The 15,477-nt window shown below is 58.9% G+C and overlaps 1 protein-coding gene across 3 annotated transcripts in view; it reads right to left on the bottom strand.

Annotated features, from left to right (window-relative positions):
• Nucleotides 1-4,246: 4,246 nt before the first annotated feature.
• The window catches only part of MAMLD1 (mastermind like domain containing 1), a 118,462-nt gene continuing 107,231 nt past the window's right edge, over nt 4,247-15,477 (bottom strand). For 2 of the 3 annotated variants that reach the window (XM_033413560.2, XM_049704995.1), the window contains 3 exons: nt 14,065-14,308; nt 7,457-7,541; nt 6,326-6,464 (listed from right to left, as the gene is read on the bottom strand). In XM_033413560.2, coding sequence (XP_033269451.1) covers nt 7,501-7,541; nt 14,065-14,308 — 285 coding nt within the window. In that variant the 3' untranslated portion in view covers nt 6,326-6,464; nt 7,457-7,500. Of the gene's footprint in view, nt 6,465-7,456; nt 7,542-14,064; nt 14,309-15,477 lie in introns of all 3 variants that reach the window. The other variant, XM_049704994.1, reaches the window with a different exon arrangement.

Here is a 15,477-nt window from a genome sequence, read left to right as displayed (position 1 = left end):
TCAGCTTAGACCTCCAGAACTGGAGATGTCCAGGGGGAGTCCTCATGGAGAAGGAGGTCTTCCACACTGGCTGCCCTCATTCTTTCTGGAGTCCATCCTCCACATGGGTACAGGAGTGACCCAAGACTTCCCTTGAGGAATCGAGACAGCCTCCAGGGCCCTGCCCTCCTCCACACCCCCTCTCCTGCCTCCCCCCCCCGCCCCCCCCCCCCCCCCCCCCCCCCGATCTTGCTCACTGGACCCACCCACCGACTTCTTTTCCCTTCCTCCCTGCATTTGTACGTGCTTTTTCCTCTTCCCGGAATATCCCTGCCCGAGCTCTTTGCATGGCTTGCTCCCTCCCAGCCTTTCATCTCAGCTCAAATTTCACTCCCTGAGAGTTGTCTTTCCCAAGTGTCCCCACCAGCGCCACCACACTGGGGTCTCTCACTCTCTGCCCCTTTTGTGTTTCCTTTGTAGACCTTAATGCAACTTGTTATTATTTTCTTTGTTAATGTGTCAATCATCTGTCCCCCTGTCAACTTGGCTTGGCCATATGGGCCAGTTATTTAATCAAATACTGATCTGCTGCTGTGAAGGTATTCTGCAGATGGGGTTAACAGCTATAGTCACGTAAGGTGAGGGAGACTGCCCTGAATAATCTGGGTGGGCCTCAGCCCATCAGCTGAAAGGCCTTAAGGGCAAAACTGAGGTTTCCTCGAGGAAGAGGAAATTCTGTCTGTGGACCGCAGTGTCAACTCCTGCCTGAGTTTCCAGCCTGCTCTTCCTGATAGCTTGTCCTGTGGATTTCAGACCCCAGACTGGGCTTTACACCACCGGTGCCCCTGGTTCTCCGGCCTCAGGAATGACACTCCCGGCTTTCCTGGGGCGCCGGCTTGCAGATGGCAGATCATGTGGCTGTGGAGAACACACCCCCACACACACACCCCTCCCCCGCCACCCCCATCTCCCCCGGTTCTGTTTCTGTGCATGACCTTGACAGACGCACCCCATGGTGTACTCCATGAGGCTGGGACCATGTCTGTGTACCTCCCGGTGCCTGGCGCAAGCATGCTTGTTGCATCACGGAATGGCCACACACTGGAGAAGCCAACAGCACGTGCTTTTCCCGAACCTCGTGTCCACTGCCAGATCCCCTGACTTTCTAGGCTGAAGGGGGACAGATGATAAACAGACCTCCAGGGGCCTGAGCCTGCTCTAAGGGAGGACGGAGGCTCCGGGGGTCTCACACACCTCCCTGGGGACTTCTGGCATTTACCCCGGGGGCTGGCCTCAGAGTTGGGGAGCGGGGTGATGGGACAGGGTGCGTAGTCGCCAGCCTCCCAGCTGGTGACTGCGGGTCTTTGTGGGGAGGCCTCAGGCCCCACCTGCAAGCCCTCCCAGTGAAGGGACTGTGCAGGCCAGGGCCTGGGAGGGGTTCCCATCAAGGCTGCTGTCTGATGCAGGCTGAAGGTGAACCCTCTTGGTGGGGCGCATCTGGCAGCCTCCAAACTCTTTCACTTTTTCTTCAAGGGGCCTAGAAGGCTTCAGCCCAACGTGCAGACCGGTCCAGCAGTGATCCCCTGGGGACTGAAACTTAGGGCCCTGCCCAGACATACGATGCTCTTTGTGGCTGGACTATCAAGATGCTGAGATGCTGGGATGCTGGATGCGGGCTCAGGGACCTGCTCGTCTCCCAGGAGAAGGAACTGGAAAATAGGGAGAGAGGGAGAAGCCCTAGTTGGGTGAGAGGAAGCTACAGAAGGAGCAGCATCCCCTTACAGAGTGACAGGAGAGGATGGACCTCAGAGGGGAAGAAGCGTCCCAGGGGACTGTGGCTCCCAGGGGCCCGGGGGCAGTCCTGTTCTGGAAGGAGGGAGAGTCCTATGCTGCTAAAGGGGCAAGTCCACTGAGAACTGAGAAGCTTCCGTTGGGTCTAGGCCTGGAGGGAGTTGGTCCTTCGGCCAGTGTCCTCGGGGAGGAGCCACATGGCTCTGGGCTGAGGAGTGAGTGCGTGGAGTGGCAGCAGGGCGTTAGAGCTGGAGCTGGCTGGCCTGAGGCAGTGAGGACCCTTCTCACGTAGCCCAGGTCAAAGCCCCTGGGAAGAATCCAGGAGAGGAGAGGCTGACGGTGCAGGGGGTGCAGGAGAGAGGGGCACTGAACGATGGCAGAACGGTGGGGGCTGGCATCTCTGGGCAGAGCAGCCTGGGGCGACCAGGGGGTAGTGAGGCCAGGCTGGGGTCAGGTAGCAGGAAGTGCTGGGCGTGGGTGCTGCCCACACTGGCTCAGCCTTGAGGTCACCACGTGGTTGAGGTGAGAAGTGAACCCTCTGGGAATGGGAGGCGGGACAGTTCAGCAGGCCAAGCTCAGCTTTTATTTCGGGACTCTGAGGGCTGGCAGAGCTGAGCGGGGGCAGCTGTGGCTCCCGAAGCCCCGTGGCAGGCTGAGGAGGCCCCGCTTCACGGGCTGGCTTCCAACACCCCCACTGGCTGGCTGTGAACAACAGTCTCTGGGCAGGTGGGTCCGACCCTTCCTGCCCCTGGGCCCGCTGAGGAGAAGGGACGGGAGGAGTGGGGCGCTTCAGTCAACACTGGGGGAACAGAGGTCGAGCCCGAGACACAGAGTCGTGATTGGCGCTGAGGGACGCCCGCGGGACGTATCCCTTCCCCAGACCTAAGAGGAACGCTCTGCAGGAAGCAGGAGGGGCCTTGTGAGCAGGTGGGCCAATTGCCCGGGCTTTGGGGCCGTGACTGTTTCCACCACCCCTCTGGCCCACGGACTACGGAGGCCTGCTTCCCCCTGTGGATCTCTGCCCTCAGTCACAGCCACTGAGAGTGGCGCGTGGCGGCATCTCCTTAGAGCATTTCAGGCTCTGCTGGACAGGACAGGACAGGCCTGCCTCAGTGTACCTGGCTTCCTCAGCCCCCAAAGTTCCAAAAGGTGTTGGAACATTTTGTACCTTGAGGATGAGGATATAAACTCTCCCTGCCTGTTAGGGGATTAAATGTGTGTATTCAATCTGGCCCACCCCTGATCCCAGCTGGTGCTTCAGCTGCGCTCTTACAGCACACGGAGTGTGTGTGTGTGTGTGTGTGTGTGTGTGTGTGTGTGTGTGTGTGTGTGTTCCCAGCTAGCTTCCTCACTCCCTTTGCGGAGACGTGGTTCCCTCTGCAGCACACGGAGTGTGTGTGTGTGTGTGTGTGTGTGTGTGTTCCCAGCTAGCTTCCTCACTCCCTTTGCGGAGACGTGGTTCCCTCTGCAGCACACGGAGTGTGTGTGTGTGTGTGTGTGTGTGTGTGTGTTCCCAGCTAGCTTCCTCACTCCCTTTGCGGAGACGTGGTTCCCTCTGCAACGCCCCTGCCGCCAACGCGCCAGATCCTGGCCACCTCGTGGGAAAGGCACAGGTCCCACCCACCTCTTTAGGGTCCCCTTCAGAATGAGGCCACATTTCGATGAAGCTCTGTGGAAGCCACTTTCTTGCTGTGAGGGAGGGTCCCGAGTGTGAGGTGACAGGAGTCCCTGTTGTTTTCGTGCAGTTTAAATTGGTAACAGCCTGCAGCCAAGATGCTGCCTGCAACTGCTGGCGGGGAGGGCGGGGAGAGGAGGAGGCCGAGGGGGGATTGGGTAGCAGGTCGGGGCGGGGCTCCAGGGGCGGGGCTCCTGGAGCTCGACGGGCGGGACGACGGCACAGCCGCTGCATGCCGTCTGCTCAGCACCCCGCGCCGCTGAGCTCTGCCCCCTCCAGTGCTAAGGACGAACAGGGCTGGCCTTAGCGTAGACTCTGGGGGAGGGCCCGGGGACGAGGAGCCGGGAAGACCCTTCTCTCCCGGGACCACGCCTTCACCAGGCTCTTCCTGACTCTCTCTGTGAAGTGATGGACAACCTCCAGCCGCCCTATGTGGGTCCCCCTTACGTGGGAGGAGCTGGATCTTTAGTTGGGCCTGTCACCCTCTCAGTGGAAAGAGGATGGTGGTGGGAGAGTCTAGATTCTCAGCTCAAGCCTCCCCCTGCCCCCTGCCCCCAGCGCAGAGTCACCTTAGCGGCTCCCCTGTTTCGTCCTCTGTAGAAGGAGGCGTTCGAGTCAGAAATGATGTGCTTCTATGCTGTGACGTGAAAGGATCGCGGCTCACGCTACACAAACTTCTCACCCCTCTCCCCTCGGTGGCCAAGCATTCAGAAAGGCCCGAAGACACTAGCGGGCTTAGCTGACAGGGTTTGTAGATGCTGAACGCTCCCTGGAGAAATGAACACATAGAGGCACTTTTCTCCTGGTTGTTTATTACAGTACGAAGAAAAAACGCACTGGTTGGAAACAGACGCCAGATTTCAAATGTAGAGGCGAAATACGAGGTGGCAATTAAAATGTGATTACACAGAGTCTGGACACTGAGAAAAGTTTACAGGACAGTGGGTGTGGGTTTTCTATAACAGACACTTAAATATACATGACGATAATTGCAGATAGAAACCATCAAAGACAAAGCCCGAATCAACAATTAATGTTTACAGACCCATTTTCCCCCAGACCACAGAGCCTTACATCAAAACAAATACCGAAAGGCTTTAAACCGGGAACATCTCACCTCCACCCTGCAAGGTGCTGCTGGAGTAGTGCCAACCGTCTGAGGGATAAAGGGAGGAGACTCAAGATCCTCAGACGGTGCCCAGCTCACACATTACCTCCTTGCTTCTCCCAAATCCACAGAACTCTCCGGCCTCCGGGCAAATAATTCCTCTGAGGGGCACTTAACGATAAAACGGCTTGTGCTGTAATATGCTCGTCAGGAAGGAGCTAGCAGAGACTGAAAGGTTTGCGAAAGAGGTTAAGAACCACACAGGGCGACAGAAGTTTTAGTGGAAATGGAAATACATGGCCAAGTGAGTTTCGATTTGGTATTTGTCAGTTTGCACAACACCTCTTGATCACATCCACCACTGCATCTAAAGCGTACGTGACTCCACCACCTGGTTGATAAGGTATGGCTGGAGTGAGCGACACAGTCTGCGTATTTGCAACAATGTAGAATAAACACAGACAATGCATAATGAACACAGCTCTACTGAAAGGAAAGCCGTCACTTTATTTACAAAGTCACAAAACGAAGTATAAATACTTCTGTCGTGAATGTTTAGGAAAACCATTTACAAAATGTTCAGATATGTACAGGTAGCTTGAAAAATCACCAGCTTTCCATTTCGTCACAGGTAGCGAGAGGGGTGGGCGTGGGCTGACGCCCCTCAAATCGTAATGAGGCAACAAGCGTGTGGCTACGTGGGACCAGCTGCGAATTTGCTGTGGACTCACACCGCTCCCCGGAGTGATGGCCCCGTGGAGGTTTCTCTGGGCATTTAAAGCTCGCCAACATTCTGGGGGATGTGGCCAGCCTGCTCAGGGATGTGGCCGGCACTCTGGGCTGCGGCAGTCTGGGCAGCAGCGTGCTGTTCTAGAATGTCATCGATCAGCCTCAGGTTGCACACCCAGTCTTCATCTGGGCTCACGCCGGGGCCTTTCAAGAGAGCTTCGATGAAATCCACCTCAGTGCAGTCAGGGGGTGAAATGAGATCGTTCAGTGAGGCCTGGGGCAACAAGGCATAGGGTGGCAACTCAGGGGGGCTCCCCACGCTGTTGAAGGGACCAGGGGACGGGCTGGCAGCGACAGTGGAGGCGGCGGCGGTGGTGGCAGCCACATAGCTTGGTGGCTCGATGCCCTGGATGGGACTCACGGGCCTGAAGCTGGCCATGCCTTGCTGGAGGGACTTGGTGGCGTGCAGCACAGGCACGGGACCCCGCAGCGGGCTCTGTCTGAGGCTCTGGTGGCCCAGCAGGCTGAAGCTGGGGTTGGCGGGGGCAGCGCCCACCTTCTGGCTGGGTCTGCCTCCCGGGGCCACCTGACTGGGGGACACAACTGCCTGTTGTGATGGAAACACTGGGGCTCCCTGGGGGACTCTCACGGGGGCCTTGGCAAAGAGGGAGTTGCTATGGAAATGCTGCTGGACGCCATGGGCTGCTTGCCTCGGGGGTGGCCCCCTCAACACCGCGGTGCTCACAGCTGCTGCTGCTGCTGCCACCCAGGCAGCGTTGTGGAGCACGGTGGGCACTCTTGGCACGCAGGGCTGTCTGAGCTGGTGGGGACTCAGGGGCTGGCTGCCCAGGGGGCTGGGACAGAAGCCGGGCAGGGGCACTCCCGTGGGGGCGGCCTTGGGAATCCGCGTGCGCCGGCAGGTGGACCCGAGGCTGCCCGCGGGGTTGTGGCTCAAGCGCAAGGGTGTGGGAAACAGGGGGCTGGAGCTGAAAGTCCCGTGCTGCTTGCCTGGACTTGGTGACATCAGGCCCACGCCCTCCCGGCTCTGGTGCCTGGCGGGCGGGACCATTCCTGGGCTCAGAGCGCTCTGGAGGAGCGCAGCTCCGGGTGGCATCATGGGTTGGTTGGGTGGGGAGCTTGCCTTGGTCCGGCTACACTTGGAGGTGACTTGATCTTGGACGGCTACAGAAAGAGAGAAGTGGGGGTCAGTTCCAAAGGCATCTTCAACTTGGGCCGCAGCTGCTGGCGGGGAGCCACCGGCCCAGCACTGACCTCTCACCTTCCGCCCTGGGCTCTTCCCGAACATCCCCTGCTCCCCTGGTTCCTCCACCCTCAGCCCGGACTGCAGTTCTTGGGGGAAGCCCTCCTAGACCCCCTGGGTCTGTGCTCATGGCTCCCCCTCCACCCAAGAGCAGATCATGTTGGACTGAAAATGCCAGTAGTTTGTAAGCTCCATGAAGCCAGGGTCTGGGTCTACTTTTCTACTCAGTATCCGTACGCAGGCCTGGCACCGCCCACCCCCTGAAGGATGCCCAGTCCTTGACACTGGCCTTTCTGGAACTTGTCCGTCCTGTCCCTGCAGCTGAAGTGTGCCTGACATGCCACTCCAGCCTGGACGGGTGGGACATTCAGCTGGTATCAGACCCAAAGGAACAGGGGTTTTTGCAAGAGAATGCAGGAGCAATGGGCCATTGCTGGCCACTGGGCTACAATGAAGCTGCTGAACACCTGTTGGAGGGCAAGCAGCTTCCCCCAAACCCCAGGCAAGAATACCCTTGGCCTGGTCCAATGTCACTATTGGCTGGGGAGGACTGCTTAACGCATGTTTCCCCTGCTAGTCCGGCAGAGACCGTGTCTGGTTTTTGGCTAACAGCTGTATCTGCGGCCAGTCAATGTTGATTACAGTCCTAGATGCCATGGGTGAATCAATCTCTTGAATCAAACAGCGATTTCAGAGTCATTAAGACTGAGTGTTTCACTGGGACTCTACTTAAGCTTTCCACGTGACGGATCCAACCAGGCTGCTCTGGAAGTGCCTTGCAGACCTCCTCTCTTTCCCTCAATGCTTTTCAGAAACATCTCAGTAACTGTTTCTGCTGGAATGAATTCTCCCCCAACCTCACACACACTCCCCCTGGCCCGCCCTTTCGAGAACATCGAGTTTAAGTGCTTACCTTGAAATTGACTCATCTGTTGGGCGAGATATGCACTCCGCTGTTCAGGGATCATTGCCATAAGACCTGATTTCTGCTTCTCTTGCTAAATAGAAGATGAGAAAGAAGTGTCAGATTAGGGCTACCAAGAAATACTAGCCTTGGGATCTCTGTGTGGGGACTCAGGACTTGGCTTTGGTGTAGCAGAAAGCATGAGTGAACACACCAACACACACTCGCATGCATGCCCCACCCTCCCAAGCAAAACTCCGCAGGTATAAATAAAAGTAGGATTCTGCACCTGGGTTAAAAAACCAACTGCGACAGCGTAGGATAGGGCGGGAGACACAGAGCTTAACAGCAAGAGCACGGAGAAGAACGATTTAGGCATTCTGGACATCCTTCTGCTCAGGATGGGGCAGCAGTGAGATGTGGTCACCAAAAGAGCAAATGTGACATTAGGCTGCATTAGTAGAAGCAGAGTATGTAGAAGGAGGCAGGTGACAGTCCTACACTACTCTGCCTTGGCCAGACCACGTCTACGGTGCTGACAAGAGTTTGGGCATGCCAGCCTCAGGGAGACCCAGACAAACTGGCCGCACTCGGAGGACACTAAGTGATGGAGGTAGGGCTTGGACTCCCAACCACGAGGGCAAAGAATGGCTGAGCGAACCAGGGATGTCGGGGCTGTCATGGGGAAAGGGCCAAGGCTTGTTCCAGGTGGTCCTGGCACGAAGGGCGCGATGATCACACGATCAGATGGACGCACTGGCCGACGCCCGGAGTAGCCACTCAGTCCCAGCTTCCCTTCGCTTGCCTGATTGGCTGCACATGGGCGATGGGAACGGGCTCCCGGTCTCCATCCGCAAGCTGGGTGGGCAGGGGGAGGAGCCACGTTCGACGGCTGCAGTCCCAGCCCTGAGGCTGGGAGCCGCTCAAGGGGACAGCCGCGAGCCAGCCAGCTGAGGGCCGGGAGAAGGCACAACTGGCCCCAAGCCCCTCAGCCGTTCGGCGCCAGGCTGTGACTGGGCCCCAGGTCTGCTTCCCAGTCCACTGCTCACCCGCTGCCGCCTCTGTCCCCTTCTCAAGGAGTCTGCTTCCTCGTGCGCCACCAAGCAAGGCAGCTCTGTCGGGGAGCACGCCTCCCTGAGTTTACTTTCGGAACTGCGTCCCCCGCCCCCCAGATGCCAGAAGACTTGACCCGACAACACAGGCTGCCCGGGGCCTGCTTCTCTGCACTCGGAGGGCCGGCGCTTGGGAGAGAGCCCGGCGCCCGGGCCTGTCGGGCAGTTCTCGGCCTCGGTTCCTGCCAAGGCAGAGAGGACAAACACATGGCAGTGGGCGGACCACACCACAAGCGATGTCAGCTTCCCGCCCTCAGCCTGCTTCCTGTCCGAGCTCTTGCCCCCCTTCCCCCGGGGCTGCTGGGAGGTGGGTGCCAGGGATGTCGCTCTTCAGCCCTGGAGCTGCCATCTTCCTGCTAAAGCGTGGGGTGGGGAGACAGGACCTCAGGAGCACAGGGGTCGCATGACCACCCAAGGCCACCCCATCGGGAACTGGGGGAGCTGGGGGAGCCCTGTGCTCTGCCTGAGCTGCTCAGGGTGGGCAGGCCTTTCTGAAGGCAGCCCTCTCACCTCTGTTCTTGCCATCGAACCTCCCACCAGCCCTAGGAGATCTGGGTAGAAGACCTATGGTCCCAGCTTACTGACGTGACAACTGAGGCTCACAGAGGGTAAGTGACTTGCTCAAGGTGACACGGCTGGGGAAGTGCAGCGTCTCCTAACTGCAGATCCACTGCTTCTGCTTCCCCAGCCCGCTGCTTCCAGGAACCGGCTCCTGTGCCCTGCTGTCTATACCAGCCCTAACTCCATCCCCACCAGCTGCTCCATTAGGTGCATCAAATAGCAGAAAGTTGTACGGAGTGGGGGAAGGGCAGGTGGAGGCTACAGAGTGCGACGAAAGACAAAGCAGGGGACAGGCAGAAGAGTCCAAAGGGAGGGAGGTAGAGAGGAAAGACGCCCCCGGGGCCTGGGAAACCAAAGTGAAGGCGAGGCTGGGGCAGAGGTCAGAGTGGAGGAAGTGGGCAGTGTCTGCCAGATGAAAGGGAGTGCTTCTCGAACGGTCCACAGTTACAGGGACAACGGGATGCTGGCCGGCGTTCATCCAAGGAAGCAGAGAAACCCAGAGGATCCAGAGTTGAAGCGCGAGTCTGCGGAGCGGCACGGCTACAGAAGCTGCCGAGTCCGAAGGGCACGGCCGACGCCGGCCTGGGGTGTCGCCGTCAAGCAGGGCTCTCTTCACGCTGCTGGGGCATCGGGGGGCACCGCCAGCCCTCTGCTCCCGGCCTGTCCTGTTGTCCCTGGCAGAGCAGCCAGAGCATTCTCTCCAGGCCTCCCGAGGAGGCTGCTTCCTTTGTTTTGCAGACAGAGGCCCCCATCCTTTGTTCTGAATCAATGTGCTCCAAAGATAAGCCCCAAGAAAACAGTTGTTGCCTTTTGACACTGACAATTAGAATCGTTGGAAAATGGAGAAAACAGGAAATGACAAATGTTTTCAGTGACCAGGAGGAAGCAGCGGCTGAAAGGGGCTGCTTAGTGATGGACGCACTGAAGGATGGCCCAGGCAACCTGTGGCTTTCCACCACCGTGGTCGTGGAGGAGCTCACCCAAGGCCTGCCTTTCCTAGGGCTGCGGTCGGCTGTCACGGAGCTGGGTGCTGCTGTACCGGGTGACGCCGGCGGGGCGGCGTCGGGTGGGCCTGTGTGAGCCTAGGTGTGCTTCCCCACGTGGTCCCCGGAAGGAAGTCTCCCCAGGAACGAGGGCCCTGGCTCCTCCTCCCACCTGGCCAAGGGGCCACCTTCACAGACAGGCCTGGGCCAGGATGGTGATCCAGGAAGTCCCGGGGCTGCCTTTCGAGGAACTTCCTGCCGATGTCCCAGGAAGCTCTGGGGGCTCACCTGAGGGCTAGCGTTCACCTGCGGGTGCTATAGGCACAGGCAGGACAGACGGGCAAAGGGCCGGCCCGAACCCCAACACAGCAGAGAGCCCAACACTGGGCCCCCCCAGGGAGGCCAGGCCGCCCTATGGGCCTCACGCTTTGGCCACCACAGGAGGATGTCTCCTGTGAGCCCCAGAGCACGCACCTGACGCGTCCTCTCCCCACTGCAGGCCGAGAACGGTCTCATTACTGATTCAACCACTTCATGAGACCCAGGGACGCTCTAACTGGATGGGGATGAGGCAGAGGCAGATGCGCACACAGGGTTCCTGTGTCTTGGGCAGATTCGGCCTGAAGTTACTTGCCCCACGATCCCCAAGAGGAGAGCATTCTGACTGGGGAGGGGACTCCAAGGGAACAGCTCTGGGGGAATGCAGGGATGGACGTGAAGCCTTATTTTGTGCAGCAGAGTTAAGAGAGGGAAGGAGGTGGGAGGGAGAGAGACGGGAGGACAGAGAAGGGAGAGAGTGAGGGGAGGGGGAGAGGGAGATAGAGAGGAGGAAGAGGAGGAGAAAGGGGGGGAGGGGAGGAGGGGAGGGGAGGGGAGGGGAGGAGGGGAGGGGAGGGGAGGGGAGGAGGGGAGGGGGAGGGGAGGGGGAGGGGGAGGGGAGGGGGAGGGGAGGGGGAGGGGGGAGGGGAGGGGGGAGGGGAGGGGGAGGGGGGAGGGGGGAGGGGAGGGGGAGGGGGAGGGGGAGGGGGGAGGGGGAGGGGGAGGGGGGAGGGGGGAGGGGGGAGGGGAGGGGGGAGGGGGGAGGGGGGAGGGGAGGGGGGAGGGGAGGGGGAGGGGAGGGGGGAGGGGAGGGGGAGGGGAGGAGGGGGAGGAGGGGAGGGGGAGGGGAGGAGGGGGAGGAGGGGAGGGGGAGGAGGGGAGGGGGAGGGGGGAGGGGGGAGGGGGAGGGGGAGGGGGAGGGGGAGGGGGAGGGGGAGGGGGAGGGGAGGGGAGGAGGGGCAGAGGGAGGGTTTTTCTTTTTCCAGCACCAGGCAGCTCCTTGCTCCCTTCCCAGTAGACAAGGCCCTGGGTGCCCCACGCAGAGCCAGCCTGCCATAGCAGAAGCCACTCGCCTCTGTGTTAAAGGGTCAAAGGTTAGCGAGCTCTAGTGTGTGGGTTGGTTGGTTTGTTTCCTCCTCCAATAGGAAAAGCACCTTCTTTTGTGGTTTTGGGAAGGCAGATTTGGAAACAACTCACCCACTCTTGTGACTTTTCCTTTGAAATGACGGGAAGACAGCGTTCTGCATGGAGATCTGAATTCTAGGGACTCCCACACGCCTGTGGATGGGGACTCCTCAGACCCGAAGCCCTGTTTGAGGGGGCATGGATGCTCTTAGGCTAAAACTCTCCTCAGGTGTCCTTCAGAAACGGGCTGCCCACAGCGAATGGCAGGCCAGCTTCAGTGTTTCCTAACCCCCGCTCCTAACTCTCTGAGCCCGTGACTCAGTTTCTCCAGAGTGCCTCCACATGGGAGTGCTGAGTGGGTCATCAGGCCACCACTCTTCCCTGCGGACCTCAGAGGCCAAGGCCAGGGCGGGGGGCGGGGCGGCCACACACCTGCCCTTTCCTCGGGCCTCTGCTCAATGCCTTTCCCTGCCCGGAGGGCAGCCTCCCTGACTCCGGGTGGGAAGATATAGGGTTTACCTGGCAGCCCGGTGAGCCCCTCTGTCAGTCAGCTGATGGACATTTCTCACGGGTCTACCATGGGCCAGGCTGTCACAGGCATGGGGGTGGCACTGTGTGTCTCTACTCTCATGAAGCTTACAACGGAGGGGGCAACTGACAAGACGCAAGCAATCAGTCACAGAAAATCATTGCCAATGGTGGCGCATCTACTAAAGAGAACACGACAGAGTGACGGGATGGGGAGTCGGGCGGGCACGGCAGAAACCCAGGCGCAGGCCGTGGGGCCCTCAGGGTACATGGGAACGTGCCACACCCGGACGCCGGGGCGCCAGTGGCCTGCTGAGGTCTTTCTTTGACCCTTGGGGCCTCTGGAGCAGGAGACAGGGACCACCCGCACGGTCACGATGCTGCCCTTGGGTTTGAACCGATCTGAAGCTGCCACCGGGCACTTCACAGAATCAACGCCATCGAAAACGACTTTCCTCTTTTCCATTTTCTGCCTTTGCAGTTGACCTCCAGCTGTACGAACTCTCTCCCGACTCCACCTCCATCTCGGCGGTTTCAGGGCTGCCTGGTCCCGGAAGGGCTGGGTCTACGTGCTAGGATTGATCTGGCCGCAAAGGAAACAAATGTCTTTGCAGCTCGCCTTTCTTCTTCCCCTGGGGAGCCTGCATCCTCCGTCTCACACTGTGTCTGGTCTTCCTGAGTCATGGCTGAGCTGGAGGTCCTGTCCCTCAAAGCCCCCCGAGGTGGGCCCAACTTCCAAAGCTTCGTAGGGAAGATCTGAGGGCCAAGCCTCCGCCCGCCCCCCACCTCCAGTTCAGGGTGGAAGGCCCGGCTTGGCTTTGAAGAGAGATAATAAGATGGGGAAATGAATTCTCTCGAGGCAAGCTAGCTTGGATCCCTCATTTTTTGCGTTTTGGGGACAGGGAAAAACAGGTCAGACCAGGGTGGAACTCAGAGACATCCTGAGTGGACGATGCCCCAGTCCATTTTGTTAATTCTGTTTCCCTGGCAGCTTTGTACTGGACAAGCCGGAGAGCACCGTGAGAGCACACAGAGAAAAGGGGGAAAAAAAAGAGAGAGAAAAATCGATAGCCCTTGAATGGAAAGCACTGCTTGTTCTTGCGGGCCGAGGCAGGTGGGATGGGGAGAGCGAGGCCTCACGTACCGAAGCAGCATTTCCATTAAAGGCCAGAATCCCGGAGGTCCTTTCAGCCGGATGAGCATCTTCTGATCACTATCACTCAGCCAATGCTCATTTCTCTAGCTTTCTCTGCAGAGAGGTCTGACATCCCGTACACACTGATATTTCATGCGCCAGAACAACAACTCCACGAGCCCAGTGAAATTCTCTGCAAAGGCCCGCTCTGGCTGGCGTCCACCATCTTTCTCTCATGCCCACTAACGTGACCCTTTAGGACAAGTCAAGCCATTTCTTTGAGAATCTGGGCTTCCTTCTGCCTGCCCTCCCCCGGGGCTACCAGTCCTCCAGTGGGGCGATCCAACTTCCCGCTTCTTGGGTTGCGTGAGTCCCAGGTGGGGTCAAAGAACACCTCGGGGTGCGGAGTCCACAGCAGACCGCTGGAGGGAGAGGCAGTTCCCGAGCGCCCACCGGCTATGGAGCAGGCAGGCACGGGGTCGGGGCGGACGTGGGGGGTGGGATTCGGAGGTGCAGAAGCGCGGCCCCTGTGCCCCACGGACTCACAGCCTGGCCGCAGGGACAGACAGGCAGGGAATGAACTGGGGTGCTGGAAGGCCAACGGCCGGGAGGGAGCAACTGCGCCCAGGGCGATCACCACTCAGTGCCCCGAAGATGAGGCTGAGATGCCGGAGCAGTCTGCTTGCCTGGGTGGTCTCTCTGCTAGAAATCCCTCCTAGGTGAACAGAGCTTTACGGGCCGGGCTGTCACCTCCTCTGTGCCTCCCAACAACCCTGTGCGGCAGGCGGGCAGGCTGAGCAGGGGACCGTGCCCAGCTGACAGATGAGGAAAGCGAGGCTGGGGGAAGTGACTTACCGACAGCGTCGCAGCTAGGCAGTAGTGGAGCGGGCACCTGCCTCCAGGCCTTCGGATCCCAGCCGCCCCAGGGCGCTGCCTCTGAGGTGCTGTACGAGGAGGTGACTCGGGCCAGCTCCTGAGCAAAGGAGCTGCCGGGCAGGAAGGACTCACTCCCCAGGGCCTGGCAGGATGGGGGCTGTCGCCCGAGGCTGACCTGGGGGGGCCTGGCTTCCCCAAGCTTGCAGGCTTTGTCTACATGAGTCTACAACAACCATTGAAGAGTCCATCAGCGGCGTGGCCACGACATGCCTCTGAATGCTCTTGTCACTGCCCTGACCGCCTAGCGGGCTCGTCTGGGTGCTCGGTTAGACACACCAAGTGGTCTGGGCCAACCAAACCCAACAGCTTTGTGGTCTTAGTTGTCTTGGGTCACAGACTCCTTTGAGAATCGGTTAAAAGCTATGGTCTCTCTCCACAGAAAAAGCACTTACGCTGGTGTCTCCCCCTTCCCAGCCCACCGACATCTTACGTATAATCTCAGGGGTTTTCTGGACCACTTACTACCCACCCGTGGGTCTCAGTTAAGGAGCCTCTGCCTCCATCAGTCACTGTCTTGTTGGAAATGGGAGTCAAGCTACGTCATCAGCAATGACCTTGACCAATCCCAATCCCTCCCCACGCCCCTCCCCCCCACAGAGCACACCATTCTAAACTGGTGTGTAGGTACGTGTGTGTAGACACATGCTGAGGAATCTGCAAAACCAAATGGTGAGTGCAAAACCAAGCAGTCAAGTGGAAACCTCACAGCAGCCCAGCCCTGAGCGGCAGCCCTCACTGCACTTCACCTTGCCGGGGCCCCCACGTTTCAGGACTTGTGTGTGAGTGGCCCCTCCCCTTTCCGTCATATTTTAGAAGGCAGGGATTTCACCCGAATTGAACATCTGACCCAATTCTTTCAGCCAAAGGCAATTAAAAACCCTCACACTTGATATCCACGTCACAGGAAGCCTCAAGACTCCAAGGAGCTGCCGAGACAGCTCTGACATCCTGCTGAGCGCAGCGAGCGCTCGGCCACAGGGGTGCCCAAGAGGACCAGGGGGAGCCTGCCTTGAGGAGAAGGTCTTTCTACGTGAAGCAGCCTCTTCATTGTCGTGCTTTTAACACCTGAGCTCTGAGTGATCACCTGTGTCTATCAAACAGCCCAGTCGAAAGGGAAATATTTATCCTCCGAATCTAAACAGTCGGAGTCAATTCAATTCATGACAATAAACACGACTAAGCGCCTACCGTGGGCAAGCCTCTGTGACGGATGACAGGCCAGTAGATATTTGGATGCCGTAGTTGAATTAACGATAAAAACTGCCACCACTGAATTTATCGAGCATTTGCTACGTACCAGGCACTAACCCAAGTGCTTTCAATACTCAGTCT

The sequence above is a fragment of the Orcinus orca genome, chromosome X (genome assembly GCF_937001465.1).
Source record: "Orcinus orca chromosome X, mOrcOrc1.1, whole genome shotgun sequence".
Lineage (NCBI taxonomy): Eukaryota > Metazoa > Chordata > Mammalia > Artiodactyla > Delphinidae > Orcinus > Orcinus orca.
The sequence above is the reverse complement of the archived record's forward strand: the minus strand, read 5'-3'. Positions and strand labels throughout refer to the sequence as shown.